Below are 20,254 nucleotides of genomic sequence, written 5' to 3' on the forward strand. Positions count from 1 at the left end.
TTTGGTTTGGTGTTGTATTGAAAGTGATAGATCATTTTTGGGGGAAACTGACATCCTAACAATATTATATCTTCCAAGCCCTGGACATCGTATATGTTTCTTTATATTTCAGTCTTCATGAATTTCTCTCATACATATTTTATAGTATTTAGTATAAAGAATTTGCTTAAATTTTAAATATTTGTTCCTTGATATTTTGATGTCATTACAAACGCTGTTTTTAAATTTTAATTTTCCAATTTGTTATCAAACCCATTGCAGTCGAGTGGATTCCAACTCATTGCAACCCTGAGACAGAATAGAACTGCCCCTTAGGGTTTCCACGGAGTGGCTCGTGGATTCAAGCTGCCTACCTTTTCGTTAGCAACCAAGCTCTTAACCACTGTGCCACCAGGCCTTGAGTTTGTTACCAGTATATAAAATATAATTTATTTTTTATGTTAACCTTGTGACCTTCAGCCTTGCTAAATTTATGTATTAGTTCTACAGGTTATTTTTTATACATGGCTTAGACTACGTATATAATGACGTTGTCTGCAAAGAATCAGATTTATTTTTTCCTTTCAACTCTTTATACCCTTTGTTTTATTGTACCTCCAATACAATGTTGAGGTCATGAGAGCAGGCATTTATATCTTTCCTTGTTTATAGAGTGGAAATATCCAGTCTTTGACCATTAAATATGAGGTAGGTGCCATTGATCAGGTTGGGAAAGCTCCTTCCTATTCCGTTGGCTGAGAATTGAATTTTGGATGTTGAATTTTGTCAAATGCTTTTTCTGCAAGTCCTAAGATGATCACAGGCCTTTCTCTTTGGTCTGTGGATATGATGGATTGCTTTGATTCTAAAAAGTTGAGTCCACTTTGCATTTATATATTTTTCCTTTCAATTGTTAAAATCTTGTTGAAGTTTGTTACATCTACATTCATTAGGGATATTGATCTGCAATTTTTTTTATACTATCTTTTTTTGTTTGTTTTTGGTGTCAAGGTTATGCTGGTCTTATAAAATGAAAAGAGTTCTTTCTTTGTCTAGCTTCTAAAAGAATTTGTACACAATTAGCACTATTTTTGCCTTATCTGTTTGGCAGTCTTCAACAGTAAAATCATCTTGTCCAGGATTTTTCTTCATGGAATAGTTTGAGTTTACAAATGAAATTAAAAAATAAGTCCAGACCTATTCAGAGTTTCTATTTCTTCCTTAGTTAGTTTTACTAGGTTTTGTTGTTCAAGGAATGTGTCTATTTCATACAAGGTGTCACATTTATTGGCATAATGTTGTTTATAGTAATTATTGCTATTTTAATATCTCAGCATTTTTAATAATCTCATTGATTTGTGGTAATTTCTGTTTTTCCCGCTCTTTGTGCTTGATCTTTGTAGGCATTTGTTCATTTATTAGTATTTTCAAGGAATCTAATTAAGACTTTTTATTATCTTTTTTCTTTCATCATTGATTTCTTTGCTTATATTTATTATTTCCTTCCTACTACCAACTTTGGGTTCATGTTATACTTTGTTCCTAGCTTCTTAAGATAGAAACTTGGGTCATAGACTTAGATCTTTCTTCTTTTTCTAATATTAATATTTATAGCTATAAATTACCCTCAAAACATTTTGTTAGTTGCATCCCACAAAATTTCATGTTGTTTTCATTATCATTCAATTTTAAATACGTTATTAATTGTCATACTAGACATCCATGGATAACAGAAGCTCTCAGTGAGAGAACAAAAATGCCTCAGACAGCTTATAAGAAAATTAAGCATATTATGTCTATTATGAAAGTGGCATGAACATAGGGATTCAGAAAGGAAAAGCAGACTCAAGTCTAATAAAGGAGGCCTCAGAATTCTAAAACACAGTAAATCATGAACAAAAATTTACGTTACTCTTTCAACCTTTCAGGAACCCAACAATCCTATGGCTTTAAAAAATTAAGAATGGGGGAGGGGGCCAAGATGGCTGACTAGGTAGATGCTACCTCGGATCCATCTTGCAACAAAGACTCGGAAAAACAAGTGAACCGATCACATACATGACAATCTACGAACGCTGACCAACAAACACAGATTTAAAGAGTTGACCTGAGTGACAGAGACCATGAACGAACAACTACAGGGAAGCAACGACTGTTTTTGGAGCCTGAAGCCAGCATCCCAGTCACGTAAACTTGGCGCTGGGCTTTGGACTGGCACCGGAGGAACTGACCGCGGCTTCTGAGACAGCTCAGGCACGGGCCACGGGCCTGACCCTCGGGGACAATCTCTACCCACCCAGTGCACACAGTCGACGTGCCCCTCGGGAATCTCAGATAAAACAGTCATCCCAAGCAAGATAAGTAACTTTGTCTATATTCTGGGGTGCTACTCTTTCCTGTTTTTCTGATCCCCGCTCCCCTTCCCAGGTGGCTTCATTAACATTGGAATTTCCTAAACCAGAGGGAGAACTGATCCGCACTTTTTCTTTTCTTTTTTTTGGTCTTTTCCTAACTCATTCTTCTGGCCTGAGAGAAGCAATCACAAAAAACCCAGGGACCAAAAATCCTTCCCTAATTGGACTAAAATCACAGAACCAGCTCCAGCCAAGCATATGTGATCCACAGTCTCGGGCTTTCATCCTACAGGGAACAATGTGGCTATTATAATGCAAAGGCATTTCTGATAGGGATCTGACTGCATTTTTTTTTAGCTGATTTACTGGAAAGACAAGTTTCCCAGGTCTGATATCTCTGCATATTCAACAGAGCCCTCACTGACCCACAACAGGGAACTGAGGGCTGAAGCTCCCCCCAGACCACCTAGCCTCCTGCCTTAGGGGTCTAAGGAGGGTGACACCTACCAATCTGTGGAGGTACTTGCACTGCGGGCCTAAGGCACAGCTGCAGAGCCCACCCACCAAGGTGCTTTAGGAATACAGACACACCTACCTCAGTGACACTTGGGGGAAGCCTGTCAGCATCCTGCCCCCCCCCCCCGAAGTGTGAACCCCAGCTGCTACTAGACTCTGGTGCACACAACTATCACCACAACTTCTCAAGGTGGATAGGTGACAGGGTGCATCACACACTTGATGACCCAAAATCAGATTCTACTCAAGAATAGTGAATGGACTCAGACATATATATCTGGTAACAGCCCAAACCAGCTGATAATAGGTCATAAGTAAGTCAAGGTCTACAACAATCAAGACAGCACAATCCAGTAGCCCATCCACGTATATTGAAAGAAAACAAAACAAGATAAGACTCAGTGAGCAAATATAGAATAAATCACTACAATATCTTAGTGATGGCTCAGAGACAGTAGTCGATATCAAACCACATAAAGAGGCAGACCATGACAGCTTCTACAACCCCCCCCCCAAACAAAAGAATCGAAATCTTTCCCAAATGAAGATACAATCCTGGTATTATCAGATACAGAATATAAAAAACTAATTTACAGAATGCTTCAAGACATCAGGGATGACCTCAGAAATGAAATAAAGCAATCTGCAGAAAAAGCCAAGGAACACACTGATAAAAGAGTTGAAGAACTCAAAAAGATTATTCAAGAACATAGTGGAAAAATTAATAAGTTGCAAGAATCCATAGAGAGACAGCATTCAGAAATCCAAAAGATTAACAAAAAAATTACAGAATTAGACAATGCAATATGAAGTCAGAGGAGCAGACTTGAGCAATTAGAATGCAGAGTGGGAAATCTGGAGGACCAGGGAATTAACACCAACATAGCTGAAAAAAAAATCAGATACAAGAATTAAAAAAAATGAAGAAACCCTAAGAATCATGTGGGACTCTATCAAGAAAGATAAGTTGCGTGTGATTGGAGTCCCAGAACAGGGAGGGAGGATGGAAAACACAGAGAGAATAGTTGAAGATCTGCTGACAGAAAACTTCCCTGACATCATGAAAGACGAAAGGATATCTATCCAAGATGCTCATCGAACCCCATTTAAGATTGATCCAAAAAGAAAAACACCAAGACATATTATCATCAAACTTGCCAAAACCAAAGATAAAGAGAAAATTTTAAAAGCAGCCAGGGATAAAAGAAAGGTCTCCTACAAGGGAGAATCAAAGTTCAGACTACTCAGCAGAAACCACGCAGGCAAGAAGGCAATGGGATGACATATACAGAGCACTGAAGGAGAAAAACTGCCAGCCAAGGATCATATATCCAGCAAAACTCTCTCTGAAATATGAAGGCAAAATTAAGATATTTACAGATAAACACAAGCTTAGAGAATTTGCAAAAACCAAACCAAGGCTACCAGAAATACTAAAGGAAACTGTTTGGTCAGAAAACCAATAATATCAGATACCAGCACAACACAAGGTCACAGAACAGAATATCCTGATATCAACTCAAATAGGGAAATCACAAAAACAAATTAAGATTAATTAAACAAAAATGCTCAAAACAGGGAATCATTGAAGTCAATATGTAAAAGATCACAATAATCAAAAAGAGGGACTAAATACAGGTGGCATAGAACTGCCATATGGAGAGGGATACAAGGCGATATAGGACAATACAAGTTAGGTTTTTACTTAGAAATATAGGGGGAAATATTAAGGTAACCACAAAGAGGTATAACAACTCCAAGACTCAAAATAAAAACCAAGAAAAACGTAACAACTCAGCAAACATAAAGTCAAATACTATGAAAATGAGGAACACACAATTTACAAAGAAAAACGTCTCAGCACAAAAAAGTAAGTGGAAAAATTAAATTGTCAACAACACACATAAAAAGGCATCAAAACGACAACACTAAACACATACTTATCTATAATTACGCTGAATGTAAATGCACTAAACGCACCAATAAAGAAACAGAGAGTCTCAGACTGGATAAACAAACACAATCCGTCTATATGCTGCCTACAAGAGACACACCTTAGACTTAGACACACAAACAAACTAAAACTCAAAGGATAGAAAAAATATATTAAGCAAAGAATAAGCAAAAAAGAGCAGGAGTAGCAATATTAATTTCTGACAAAATAGACTTTAAACTTAAATCCACCACAAAGGATAAAGAAGGACACTACATAATGATAAAAGGGACAATTGACCAGGAAGATATAACCATATTAAATATTTATGCACCCAATAACAGGGCTGCAAGATACATAAATCAAATTTTAACAGAACTGAAAAGTGAGATAGACACCTCCACAATTATAGTAGGAGACTTCAACACACTACTTTTGGAGAAGGACAGGACATCCAGTAAGAAGCTCAATAGAGACACGGAAGACCTAATTACAACAATCAACCAACTTGACCTCATTGACTTATACAGAACTCTCCACCCAACTGCTGCAAAGTATACCTTTTTTTTCTAGCACACACGGAACATTCTCTAGAATAGACCACATCTTAGGTCATAAAACAAACCTTTGCAGAATCCAAAACATCGAAATATTACAAAGCATCTTCTCAGACCACAAGGCCATGAAAGTGGAAATCAATAACAGAAAAACTAGGGAAAAGAAATCAAATACTTGGAAACTGAACAATACCCTCCTGAAAAAAGACTGGGTTATAGAAGACATTAAGGAGGGAATAAGAAATTCATAGAATGCAATGAGAATGAAAATACTTCCTATCAAAACCTCTGAGACACAGCAAAAGCGGTGCTCAGAGGCCAATTTATATCGATAAATGCACACAAACAAAAAGAAGAAAGAGCCAAAATCAGAGAACTGTCCCTACAACTTGAACAAATAGAAAGTGAGCAACAAAAGAATCCATCAGGCACCAGAAGAAAACAAATAATAAAATTAGAGCTGAACTAAATGAATTAGAGAACAGAAAAGCAATTGAAAGAATTAACAAAGCCAAAAGCTGGTTCTTTGAAAAAATTAACAAAATTGATAAACTATTGGCCAGACTGACTAAAGAAATAGAGGAAAGGAAACAAATAACCCGAATAAGAAACGAGACGGGCCACATCACAACAGACCCAACTGAAATTAAAAGAATCAGATTATTATGAAAAATTGTACTCTAACAAATTTGCAAACCTAGAAGAAATGGATGAATTCCTGGAAAAACACTACCTACCTAAACTAACACAATCAGAAGTAGAACAACTAAATAGACCCATAACAAAAAAAAGAGATTGAAATGGTAATCAAAAAACTCCCAACAAAAAAAAGCCCTGGCCTGGATGGCTTTACTCCAGAGTCCTACCAAACTTTCAGAGAAGAGTTAACACCACTACTACTAAAGATATTTCAAAGCTTAGAAAATGATGGAATACTACCTAACTCATTCTATGAAGCCACCATATCCCTGATACCAAAACCAGGTAAAGATATCACAAGAAAAGAAAACTACGGACTTATATCCCTCATGAACATGGATGCAAAAATCCTCAACAAAATTCTAGCCAATAGAATTCAACAACGTATCAAAAAATTAATCCAGCATGACCAAGTGGGATTTATACCAGGTATGCAAGGCTGGTTTAATATTAGAAAAACCATTAATGTAATCCACCATATAAATAAAACAAAAGACAAAAACCACATGATCTTATCAATTAATGCAGAAAAGGCATTTGACAAAGTCCAACCCCCATTTATGATAAAAACTCTCAGCAAAATAGGAATTGAAGGAAAATTCCTCAACATAATAAAGGACATCTATACAAAGCCAACAGCCAACATCACTCTAAATGGAGAGAGTCTGAAAGCATTTCCCTTGAGAACGGGAACCAGACAAGGATGCACTTTATCACCACTCTTATTCAGTGTTGTGCTAGAGGTCCTAGCCAGAGCAATTAGGCTAGACAAAGAAATAAAGGGCATCTGGATTGGCAAGGAGGAAGTAAAATTATCTCTATTTGCAGATGACATGATCTTATACACAGAAAACCCAAAGGAATCCTCCAGAAAACTACTGAAACTAATAGAAGAGGTTGGCAGAGTCTCAGGTTATAAGATAAACATACAAAAATCACCTGGATTCCTCTACATCAACAAAAAGAACATCGAAGAGGAAATCAACAAATCAATACCATTCACAGTAGCCCCCAAGAAGATAAAATACTTAGGAATAAATCTTACCAAAGATGTAAAAGACCTATACAAAGAAAACTACAAAGTACTACCACAAGAAACTAAAAAGTACTTACTTAAGTGGGAAGACATACCTTGCTCATGGATAGGAAGACTTAACATAGTAAAAATGTCTATTCTACCAAAAGCCATGTATACATACAACGCACTTCCGATCCAAATTCCAATGACATTTTTTAATGTGATGGAGAAACAAATCACCAACTTCATATGGAAGGGAAAGAAGCCTCGGAGAAGCAAAGCATTACTGAAAAAGAAGAAGAAAATGGGAGGCCTCACTCAACCTGATTTCAGAACCTATTATACAGCCACAGTAGTCAAAACAGCCTGGTACTGGTACAACAACAGACACATAGACCAATGGAATAGAACTGAGAACCCAGATATAAATCCATCCACATATGAGCAGCTGATATTTGACAAAGGCCCAGTGTCAGTTAATTGGGGAAAAGATAGTCTTTTTAACAAATGGTGCTGGCATAACTGGATATCCATTTGCAAAAAAAAGAAACAGGACCCATACCTCACACCATGCACAAAAACTAACTCCAAGTGGATCAAAGATCTAAACATAAAGAGTAAAACGATAACGATCATGGAAGAAAAAATAGGGACAACCTTAGGAGCCCTAATACAAGGCATAAACAGAATACAAAACGTTACCAAAAATGACGAAGAGAAACCAGATTACTGGGAGCTCGTAAAAGTCAAACACCTATGCTCATCTAAAGACTTCAGCAAAAGAGTAAAAGGACCACCTACAGACTGGGAAAGAATTTTCAGCTATGACATCTCCGACCAGCACCTGATCTCTAAATTCTATATCATTCTGTCAAAACTCAACCACAAAAAGACAAACAACCCAATCAAGAAGTGGGCAAAGGATATGAACACGCACTTCACTAAAGAAGACATTCAAGCAGCTAACAGATACATGAGAAAATGCTCTCCATCATTAGCCATTAGAGAAATGCAAATTAAAACTACGATGAGATTCCATCTCACTCCAACCAGGCTGGCATTAATCCAAAAAACACAAAATAATAAATGTTGGAGAGGCTGCAGAGAGATTGGAACTCTCATACACTGCTGGTGGGAATGTCAAATGGTACAACCACTTTGGAAATCTATCTGGCGTTATCTTAAACAGTCAGAAATAGAACTACCATACAACCCAGAAATCCCACTCCTCGGAATATACCCTAGAGAAATAAGAGCCTTCACACAAACAGATACATGCACACCCATGTTTATTGCAGCTCTGTTTACAATAGCAAAAAGCTGGAAGCAACCAAGGTGTCCATCAACTGATGAATGGTTAAATAAATTGTGGTATATTCACACAATGGAATACTACGCATCGATAAAGAACAGTGAGGAATCTGTGAAACATTTCATAACTTGGAGGAACCTGGAAGGCATTATGCTGAGCGAAATTAGTCAGAGGCAAAAGGACAAATATTGTATAAGACCACTATTATAAGATCTTGAGAAATAGTATAAACTGAGAAGAACACATACTTTTGTGGTTACGAGGAGGGGAGGAAGGGAGGGTGGGAGAAGGTTTTTTAGTGATTAGTTAGTAGATAAGAACTGCTTTAGGTGAAGAGAAAGACAATACTCAATACATGGAAGGTCAGCTCAACTGGACTGGACCAAAAGAAAAGAAGTTTCCGGGATAAACTGAATGCTTCAAAGGTCAGCGGAGCAAGGGCAGGGGTTTGGGGGCCATGGTTTAAGGGGACTTCTAAGTCAATTGGCAAAATAATTCTATTATGAAAACATTCGGCATCCCACTTTGAAATGTGGCGTCTCGGGTCTTAAATGCTAACAAGCGGCCATCTAAGATGCATCAGTTGGTCTCAACCCACCTGGAGCAAAGGAGAATGAAGAACACCAAGGTCACATGATAACTATGAGCCCAAGAGACAGAAAGGGCCACATGAACCAGAGACCTACATCATCCTGAGACCAGAAGAATTAGTTGGTGCCCGGCCACAACTGATGACTGCCCTGACAGGGAGCACAACAGAGAACCCCTGAGGGAGCAGGAGGTCAGTGGGATGCAGACCCCAAATTCTCATAAAAAGACCATACTTAATGGTCTGACTGAGACTAGAGGAATCCCGGTGGTCATGGTTCCCAAACCTTCTGTTGGCCCAGAACATGAATCATTCCCGAAGACAACTCATCAGACATGGAAGGGACTGGACAGTGGGTAGGAGAGAGATGCTGATGAAGAGTGAGCTATTTGTGTCAGGTGGACACTTGAGACTGTGTTGGCATCTCCTGTCTGGAGGGGGGATGGGAGGATAGAGAGAGTTGGAAGCTGGCAAAATTGTCACGAAAGGAGAGACTCGAAGGGCTGACTCATTGGGGGAGAGCAAGTGGCAGTACGGAGTAAGGTGTATATAAACTTATATGTGACAGTTTGACTTGATTTGTATAAATCCAGAATTATTTCATCTTGAGACCCTTAATTCACTATATCTGCAAAGACCATATTTTTTAATAGGGTCACATTCTGAGGTTCCAGCTGGACATACATTTGGGGGAGACATAATGCACTACACTAGGTGATTCATATGCAGATTAGAGTTTGAGAGGCACTGATCTAGCTGACAGTGTGTGCCTCCAGGGATAAGAAGCCCCTCATTTTAACTGTTTTTCCTTTTACATCCTCGTTAACTATTATAACACATTACTCTTCCAAAAGCTGAAATTTGCGTCCTTGTGATTTTTATCAGGTGCACTTAATTCTAATGTCTAAATTGAAAAGGCACTTTGGGGATATTTGTCCAGAGGATGCCCTCCGTCTCTAAGAACTGGGCTCTGTCTCACAAACACTATGATGGAGCCCTACAGTCTTATTTACGCTGTCCAAGCTGATTTGGTCAGAAAATGACATGACAGAAGATATCCCAATGAGCATCTTACCCCATCCCTGTGTCCCCCCTGCCCATGGAATTTGGAATTGAAGCTTTGAGATTACAATCAGGTGGGTCTTTGAAATTCTCATCGTGGTGTTCATATTCTGCCAGGAGCATGGAGAAGCCTGGAAATACACTTGACAGAATAAGAGAGAAGAATAATTTAGACATGCAAAAAAATATTTGGACAAGAGACACAATGGACATTATGGGGATAATGGAGAGAAAAGCTGCATTAGACCCTGGTAGCTTTCAAGTTCCAATCAGACACTCAAGGACCCACCCTCTGGAGGGGATGGTAAACATATTGGAGGAGATGGTGAACATACTGGTTGAGAGTAGCAAGTCTGGAGACAGAGTACCAGGGTTTGATGACGAACTCTGACACACTTATTAGCTGTCTAACCATGGGCATGTACTTAACTTCTGTGTGCTTTTTTTTTTTTTTTTACTTGTAAAATAGAGATCATCATAGGCGTATAAAATTTTTGAGGGAACAATTGAGTTACATATGTAAATCACTTGGGAGAGTGTCTGCAAATAGAAGTCTTACGTTAAGTATTAGCTAGAAGCTTTATATAAGTATTAACTAATACTATCATTGGAATCTAAACTAGATTATTTGTATTTTCATTATGCTCAGTGTAATGTCATATAGTTTCAAGAACTATAATAAAGTTGATCCTAAAATATTATATTTGTCCCTGATTTTAATGCACGTGCTTCTAAATGTTTTCCACTTTTTATGATGTTGATGTAGATCTTAAATACCATATCTTCAACATGGAAAAAAAGTGTCTATTTAGAGAACTATATGAGAATTTTTTATATAGACAAAGGAAGATGAAATTTATCTTACACTTGTGTAGTGTACCTTGAGATCATATTCACACTGACAGCTCAGAAAATCTTTTGTCCTATAAATCAGTCAAGCAGTTTTAAAGATTTTAATGACTTTATAAAAAGCTTTATGATCATACAGATATTGGTTGGATCTGGGCTCCATTACTTATTAGCAGAAGGTTGAGAAAAATAAAAGATAATATATGTATACACTCACACACACACACACACTTAGTATGCTGTAACATCACCAATGGATAAAACATTACCATGCAATGTTGATCTTTGATGTGATTTTTAAATGTTACATTTCCACATTTTCCTAACTTTTCACAACAAGCATTTATAAAACAGAAATCAATTTCAGAAACTAAACAACAGAGATCTTTTTTTTTTTTACACTGCTGAATGAATTTCAGGTAGTTCAATACATTATTAATGCCACACAGCTGCCCGGGAAACTCAACTAATGCATTTCATGATGTGATATGAGAATAAAGAAAAATGTAAGACAGCAGAGAAAAGTGATAAAGGGAAAGAAGGTAAGAGAGAGAGAAAATGCAGAGGGGGAGATAAAAGTAACAAAAGATGTGGATGAGTTACTTCCTATGTGTGTGACTCGGTGCCTGATGACTCACGCCTTCTATGTCCCGCTCTACTGACTATTAGAAATGACAGAGGTGACAGGGAGTTAAATAAACTCAAGGTATCTCTCTATGTTCCCTATCTGAAAGCTTTACTGACCATGAGTCTAGTTACAATACCAGAGAAAATGGTGGCAAAGGAGCCTCAGAAACAATTACTGAAGAGAAACTATCAGAAAGTGGAAAATAAACTGAGTTAGAAATAGTGACAAATGGTAGTTCGATGATTCAGAATTTTAAAATTCTCTGACCATTGGAAGGTGAAGCAAAAATCCCCTGGGGAAATAAAAAGAAATTTAAACCCTAGAACTGTACTTACTTTTCCAGATCAAGTGAAGATTTCAAGAAAAATTGCCTCCAAGATTTCAGTGCAGATGAAGCAAATCTTCCTGGCTTTGGAAAAAAGAAAACATAATTTTGTTTGAGGCAAATGGTGATAACATAAAGATCATAGAACAGTCTGAGACAGAATTGACAGTTTCAGAAGTGGTCAAATTTGCTTTGGTACATAGTTGGTAAAGCACACTGCACAAGTGGAAGATGTTACTCTTTCAACCTTTCAGGAACTCAACAATTCTACGGTTAAAAAATTAAGAAATGTGTTGTTGTTAGGTGCTATCGATTCAGCTCCGATTCATAGTGACCCTGTGTACAACAGTACGAAACACTGCCCAGTCCCATGCCATCCTCACAATTGTTCCTGTGGAAATGTTGCAGAATAAAAATTGTTAGTGGCGTTTTCAAATTTACTGCCTCTGGGGAGGGTGGGGTTGCCATGAGTTGTAAGCAAGTCTAGGCCAACCTTTTTTTTTCTAGGAAGAGTAGCACTTGATAAACACAGTACCATTTTCTTTTCTAATTTTATCTGACGGCAAATAAAATCTTTACCCTTAGAAAAATGGTCTATTACTTAAGTCAGTTAAATAGTTGATATTCAAAATTAAGATAATACTGAAAAAGCCCTATAGTCCTCTGAACAACAAAGGCACAGAGATTGAGAACCTCTGGAGAAAGCAAAAAATGAGATACAGGATTAAAGTATTCTCCTTGAGGACAGGAAGCAGACAAGGATGTCCTTTATCACCACCCTTATTCAACATTGTTTTGGAAGTGCTAGTGAAAAAACAAAGCAAGAAAAGACAATGAAGGATATCCACATTGATAAGAAGTAAAACCATCCCTATTTGCAGAAGATATGATCCTATACATAGAAAGCTATTGGAACTAATAGAAGCATTCAGCAAAGTGTTAAGATACAAGATCACCACAAAAAAATCAGTTGTATTCTTCTATATCGACAAAGAGAACTGTGAAAAGGAAATCAGGAAAACAATACCATTTATACTAGCTCACAATCATTAGCAATTAAAGAGAGGCAAATCAAAAGTACAATGAGATACCATCTCCCCCCGACATTATTGCCACTAATAAAAAAGATTTTTTAAAAAGAAAATAATGTTGGTGAGGATGTGGAGAGATTGGACCTCATACACTACTGGTGGAAATGTAAAATGGTACAACTGTTAAGGAAAATGGTATGGCACTTCCTCAAAAAGCTAGAAATAGAATTACCATATGATCAAACAATCCCACTCCCAGGTATATACACTAAAGAAATAAGAGCTGTGACACAAATAGGTATATGCACACCCATGTTCATTGCAGCATCATCAACAATAGCAAAACTGTGGAAGCAACCAAAGTGCCCATCAACAGAAGAATGGATTAACAAACTGTGGTACATACAATGGAATACTACACAACAACAAAGAATAATCATAAATCTTCAAAACATTTCACAACATGGATGAGTCCGGAGGGGATTATGCTGAGTGAAATAAGTCAATTGCGAAAAGACAATTATTGTATGAGACCTCTTTTATAAAGTAACAACTAAAGGTTTACACACAGGAAAAAAAAAAAAAACTCTTTGATCATTACCAGGGATGGGAAGGGCAGGGAGGGAAAATTAACAAGGTGATACTAGACATGAGTTAATATTGGTGAAGGAAACGGCAACATACAATATGAGAGAAGTCAGCAAAACATGACCAAGTCGAGAGGACACTGAGAGAAACACCTGGATAACGGACAGCAATGGTAACTACTATAACATAGACAATTCTGCAACAATAGAATCAATGAACAATAATCTATGAATGGATACATAGGTATGCCAAGCATGAGGGAGGGGGTAAGGGAGCACACCCACTGGCAGATACAGGTTCGGTAAAGGAAATATCTAAATACATGACTGTAGGTGCTCCTTATCTATCAATGTAGACAACAGAGCATGCAAGTGGCACAGTCAAGGAAACCTCTTAGACATAAATAAACACCTCATGGGATGAAGTTCCAGGCTTGAAGGCAAAGGACCATAGACTCTGGGGACATGTATGTCAATGGGCACAATATATTTCTTAAAGACAACATTCCACATCCTACTTTGGGGAGTAGCATCTGAGGTCTTAAAAGCTTGTGATTGGCCATCTAAGATACAACTATTGGTCTCTTCTACTCCGGAGCATAGGAGAGAGAAAAAAAAAAAAAACTCAAGGGAGCAATTAGTCCAAGAGACTAATGGATCACATGGACCGTATCCTACACTACCCTGGCACCAGAAGAACTAGGTGGTGCCTGGGTATCACTACCGACCGCTTTGGCTGTTATTATAACAAAGGGTCTCAGACTGAGTGAGATTAAAATGTAGAACAAATGATCAAATTCACAAAAAAGACCAGACTTACTGCAGAACCCACAAGACTGTGGTTCCCAGGGACCTTTCCAACTCTGAATTGAAGACACAACTGAAATTCACCATTCAGCCAAAGATTCCAAAAAAACAAACCCAGTGCCGTCAAGTCGTTCTGACTCATAGCAACCCTATAGGACAGAGTAGAACTGCCCCTTAGCCAAAGACTAGGTGGGCCTAAAAAACAAACAATAACACACTTGAGGAAAGTGCTTCTTAGATCAATCAAGTATATGAAATCAAATGAGCAAAACCAGCCCAAAAACAAAGACAAGAGGGTGAGAAGGAACAGGAAAAATGGGGAAATGCAACCAGGGAAGCTGGGGTGGAAAAGGAAAGGAGGGACCTGACACTATGCAAGATTGCAACCAATGCCATGAAACAATTTGTGTACATATTTTTGAATGAACATTGTAAAGAACGGAAATTCCACAACACTTAATTGTGCACATGAGGAACCTTTACATAGATCAAAAAGCAGTTGTTCGGACACAACAAGGGGATACTGATTGGTTTAAGTGTTGAAGAGCAAAGATGTCACCCTGAAGACTAAGGTGCGCCTGACCCAAGCCATGGTATTTTCAATCACATCATATGCATGTGAAATCTGGACAATGAATAATGAAGACCGAAGAAGAGTGGACAACTTTGAATTGTGGTGTTGGCGAAGAATATTTCGTTCTGTTGTGCATAGGATTGCTATGAGTCGGAACCGACTGGATGGCACCTAACAGCAACAACAAGTCTTCCTAGCCAAGACCATGGTATGTTTTTCCATTTATGTAGGTCTCTTTTGGTTTCTTGCAGTAGTGTTTTGTAGTTTTCTTTTATGTCCCTGGTTAGATTGATTCCTAAGTATTTTATCTTTTGAGGGCCATATTGTAAATGGTATTGTTTTCCTGATTTCCTTTTCACAATTCTCTTTGTTGATGAAGTGGACGTCAACTAATTTTTGTATGTTAATCTTGTATATTCCCACTTTGCTGAATTTTTCTATTAGTTCCAATAGCTTTCTCATGAAATCCTTAGAATTTTCTATGCATAGAAATGCATATCATCTGCAAATCATCACCAATGTGGATGCCCTTTATTTCCTTTTTTTGTCTTATTACTCTTGCTAAGACTTCCAATACAACGTTGAATAACAATGGTTATAAAAGGCATCGTTGCCTGGTTCTGGTTCTCAGGGAAATATTTTCAAATTCTCTCCGTTGAGCATAATATTGGCCATTGGTTTTGTATAATTCCCTATTACGTTGAGAAATTTCCCTTCTATTCCTATTTTGTTAGACTTTTTATCAGGAATGGATGATGGAGTTTACCAAATACCTTTTCTGCATCAATTGATATGATTGTGTGATTCATGTGATTCTTTTCCTTTTTTTTTTTTATACATTGGATGAAATTGATTGCTTTTCTAATGTTGAAGCAACCTTGCATGCCTAGTATGAATCCCACTTAGTCACAAAGTGTTATTTTTTTAATATGCTGTTGTATTTTATGAGTTTTTTGTTGTTGTTGATCATTTTTACATCTATATTAATGAGGGAAACCCTGGTGGTGTAGTGGTTAAGTTCCACGGCTGCTAACCAAAGGGTCTGCAGTTCGAATCCGCCAGGCACTCCTTGAAAACTCTATGGGGCAGTTCTACTCTGTTCTATAGGGTCGCTATGAGTCGGAATCAACTCAATGGCTCTGGGTTTAGTTTTTGATTTTATATTAATGAGGGAAATTGGACTATAGTTTTCTTTTTTAGTGGTGTCCTTCCCTAGCTTTGGTATTAAGGTTATGCTGGCTTCATAGAATGAATTGAAGACATTCCTTTTCTATGTTCTGGAATAGTTTGAGTAGAACTGGTGTCAACTCTTCTCTGAATGTTTGGTAGAATTCTCCAGTGAAGCCATCTGAACCAAGGCTTTTTTTTTTTCCCACTTGGGAGGGTTTTTTTTACCCCTTCAATTTATTCATTTGTTGTAGGTCTTTTCAAATTTTCTACCTCACTTTACGTTAGTTTATTTATGTGGTGTGTGTCTAGAAATTTGTTCATTTCCTCTAGGTTTCCAAATTTGTTGGGATAGAATTTTTCATAGTATTCTGTTATGATCCTTTTTATTTCAGTATGCTCTGTAGTAAAGTCATCCATCTCATTTCTTATTTGTGTTATTTGCACCTTCTCCCATTTTTCTTTTGTTACTTTGGCCAGTGGCTTGACAATTTTATTAATCCTTTCAAAAAACCAGCTTTTAGTCTTGTTGATTCTTTCTACTGTTTTACTGTTCTCTGTTTCAGTTATTTCTGCTCTAATTTGTATTATTTTCTTTCTTCTGGCAACTGCAGGCTTCTTTTGCTGCTCTTTCTAATTTTCAATTTGTTGGGTTAATGTCTTGAGTTTTGTCCTTTCTTCTTTTTTGAATTGTGCATTTATTACTATAAATTGACCTCTGAGCATTGTTTTTTCAGTTTCATTGGCTTTGTTATGTCGTGGTTTCATTTTCACTTGATTCCAAGGATGTTTTAAAGTTCATTTTTGATTTATTCTATTACCCAGTAGTTTTTAAGCAGAGTGTTACTTAAATTCCACTTATTAGATTTCTTTCATTGCTATTCGTGTATCGATTTCTACTTTTGTATTGTTGTTCTCAGAGAAGATGCCTGTCAGAATTTGGTTTGACATTGTATTGAATATGATAAGATATTTTGGGGGAGAACTGACATCCTAACTATATTACATCTTCCAAGTCATGGACCTGGTATATATTTCTTTATATTTCAGTCTTCATAAATTTGTCTCAGAAATATTTTATAGTTTTTAGTGTAAAGAGTTTGCATGCATTTTAAATATTTATTCCTATGTATTTTGATGTTATGGGAAGTGCTGTATTTAAACTTAAATTTTCCACTTTGTTAGCATAATATACAAACATATTTTTGTATATTAACCTTGTGCCCTGCAACCTTGCTAAATTTATGCATTAAGTTCCAAAATTATTTTTTATACAGTGCTTTAGACTTTCCGTGTATACAATGATGTTGTCTACAAATAGTTTTATTTCTTCCTTTCATCTCTTTATACCTTTATTTTATCATACCTCCAATACGATGTTGAAAAGAAGTTATGAGAGCAGAGATTTGTTTCTTTCCTCTCTTCTGCTTTTACGTAGTATTCCGGCATTAAATATGATGTAGATATTGATAAAGCTGAGAAATTTCCTTTCTATTCCTAGTTGGCTGAGTGTTGAATTTTGTGAAATGCTTTTTGTGCATGTATTGAAGTGATTCTATAACTTTCTTTTTAGGCCCGTTGATAAGATTGGTTAACTTGATTTTGAAATGTTGAGTCAACTTAACCTTTATAAATTTCTGATTTCAGCTCTCAAAATTTTGTTGAGAGTCGTTGCATATATGTTGATTAGTGATATTGGTCAATAATTTTTTTTTGCATAGTATCCGTGTGTGTGTGTGTGTCAAGGTTTTGCTGGTCTTAGAAAATGAGAAGAGTTTTTTCCTCCTCTAGTTTAAGAAAGGGTTTGCATAAGATTACCATTATTTTTGCCTTTGCATGTTTGATAGACTTCATCAGTAAAACCGTCTGGTCCTGGAGTTTTCTTCACAACAAAGTTTGGGTTTACAAATGCAATTTAAAAAATAAGTCCAGAGCTATGCAGAGTTCCTATTTTTTCTTGAGTTACTAGGTTTTGTTATTAAAGAAATGTGTTTATTTCATATAAGATGTCAACTTTTTGGCATAATATTGTTTATACTAATTTCTTACTGTTATTTTCATGTCTGAGCTTTGTAATGACCTAATTAAAATTGATACTACTAATTTGTGATTTTCCCATTTTTTACTTGATCCTTCTTTCTAGGCATTTGTTCAATTAGTAGTATTTTCAAGGAATCTAATTAAGGATTTTTAGTATTATTTTCTCTTATCATTGATTTATTCCCTTGTATTTACTATTTCGTCCCTTTTACCTGCTTTGAGTTCGTGTTATAATTTGTTCTAAACTTCTTAAGGTAGAAGCTTAGATCATTGATTTAGATCTTTTTTCCATTCTAATATTAATACTTAAACCTATAAATTTTCCTCAATGCAGTTCTTTAACTGTTGTTTTTACTACCTTTAAATTTTAAATAATCGAAGCTTTAATTGTTATATTAGGCACCAATGAGTAAGAGAAAAAGCTCTCAGTGAGGGAACTAAAATGTCTCAAGCCACTTATAAAATAATTACACATATTAGAGTCTGAATTATGAAAATGACTTCAATAAGAACTGAGAAATAAAAAGCTGACTCAAGCCTAACACACAAAACCTAAGCATTGTAATAAACAGTAAGCCAAGAACAAAAATTTGAGCTCCGAGTCTTTATTATCTCCAAGATTTTATATCTAATCCTATTTTTGCCATGAAAGAGAAAATGAAGTTAAAGATAGCATGTTTTTAGAAATAACCATCACCACTTGAAACAAGTAGATACTTTCAAATTAGTTCTGTTCCAAAGTTGGAAATTACTTTTAGGAAAGTAAAATCATAAAATGTCATAAATGTCAGGAAAGTCAGAGAGATGTGAACAACAACAACAAAAAATCAGAATTTCAGAATGCCAGTCTGGTTCCTGGATATTCATGGATTCTTCTTGTCCAGCCGCAAGACAAACATTTTTGTCACTCATTTAAAGTGACAAGCCCAACAAGATTTTTCAATGCGCCTTTTATGTCCTTGTTCCTCAGGCTGTAGATAAAGGGATTCAGCATGGGTGTGACTATGGTGTACATCCCTGAGGCTATTGCACTAGACCTGGAATTTTGGGCAGTGGCAGAACTGAGGTAGACCCCAAGGCCTGTACCATAAAACAAAGAAACAACTGAAAGGTGAGACCCACAAGTGGAAAATGCCTTATATTTCCCCCTTGCTGATGTAATTCTCAGTATGGAAGAGACAATCCGAGAATATGAAAATATGATACCAGTGAGGGGAATAATAGCTACCACCACAGTTGCAAAATACATCTCTATGATACTGAGGAGGGTGTCAGAACAGGCAAGTTGGATGACCTGATTGATTTCACAGAAGAAGTGGGGAATTTCCAAGTTAGTACAGAAGGACAGTTGCAACACTAACAAACCATGTACCAGAGAGTCCAGACCACTCAATATCCAGGACAACAGCAGCAGCAAGCCACAGAGTCTGGGATTCATGATGACTGTGTAGTGCAGTGGGTAACAGATGGCCACAAACCGGTCATAGGCCATTATAGAAAGGAGAAAACTATCTAACTCTGCAAAAAGGATGAAAAAATACATTTGGGAAAGGCAGCCTTGATAGCTGATGGTTTTGTTATGGGTGTGGATATTCAGCAGCATCTTTGGGATAGTGGTGGAGGTGAAACATATATCTGCAAAGGAAAAGTTGGCAAGGAAGAAGTACATGGGAGTGTGGAGATGGGAGCTAGTGATGGTGGCCAAGATGATGAGAAGGTTCCCAATAACTGTGACCAAGTACATGGACAGGAACAGCCCAAGAAGAAGGGATTGCAGTTCTTCCACTTCTGAGAGTCCAAGGAGAATAAATTCTAAAACCTCTGTGTGGTTTCCTGGTTCCATGTAGCTGGTGTGACTGTCAAGAAAGTGAAAAGAACAGTAATACTTTACAAAAAAAATACACATCATCAACCAGCAGCACTACTACAGATTATAAATTTTAAAAGAATAAATGTAAATAAAAGTATTATATTTGACACATACAATAAATAAAAGCCTGTATTTTGTCAATAGATTAGGTTCAGCTGAATTTTCAGAGGATTAAAAATGCAGCCATTCTTTCCACCTCTGTCCACCCTTCCAAGTTAGCAAACAAATCCCTAACGATAACTACCATACCAAGCACCACTCTTTCTACATACATTTCTCTGAGATAGAATCATCTAGTTCCTTGCTCCTCAGAGTGTGATCCATGACTAGCAGCATCAGCCTCACCTGGAAGCTTGT

The 20,254-nt window shown here is 36.9% G+C and overlaps 1 protein-coding gene across 1 annotated transcript; it reads right to left on the minus strand.

The window, feature by feature from the left end:
• Nucleotides 1-18,931: 18,931 nt before the first annotated feature.
• LOC126071230 (olfactory receptor 7A10-like) lies at nt 18,932-19,870 on the minus strand. The gene has a single exon (XM_049875473.1). It carries the CDS (start codon nt 19,868-19,870, stop codon nt 18,932-18,934), a length of 939 nt encoding a protein of 312 aa, XP_049731430.1.
• Between the last annotated feature and the right edge of the window lie 384 nt (nt 19,871-20,254).

This window comes from Elephas maximus, chromosome 3 (genome assembly GCF_024166365.1).
Source record: "Elephas maximus indicus isolate mEleMax1 chromosome 3, mEleMax1 primary haplotype, whole genome shotgun sequence".
NCBI lineage: Eukaryota > Metazoa > Chordata > Mammalia > Proboscidea > Elephantidae > Elephas > Elephas maximus.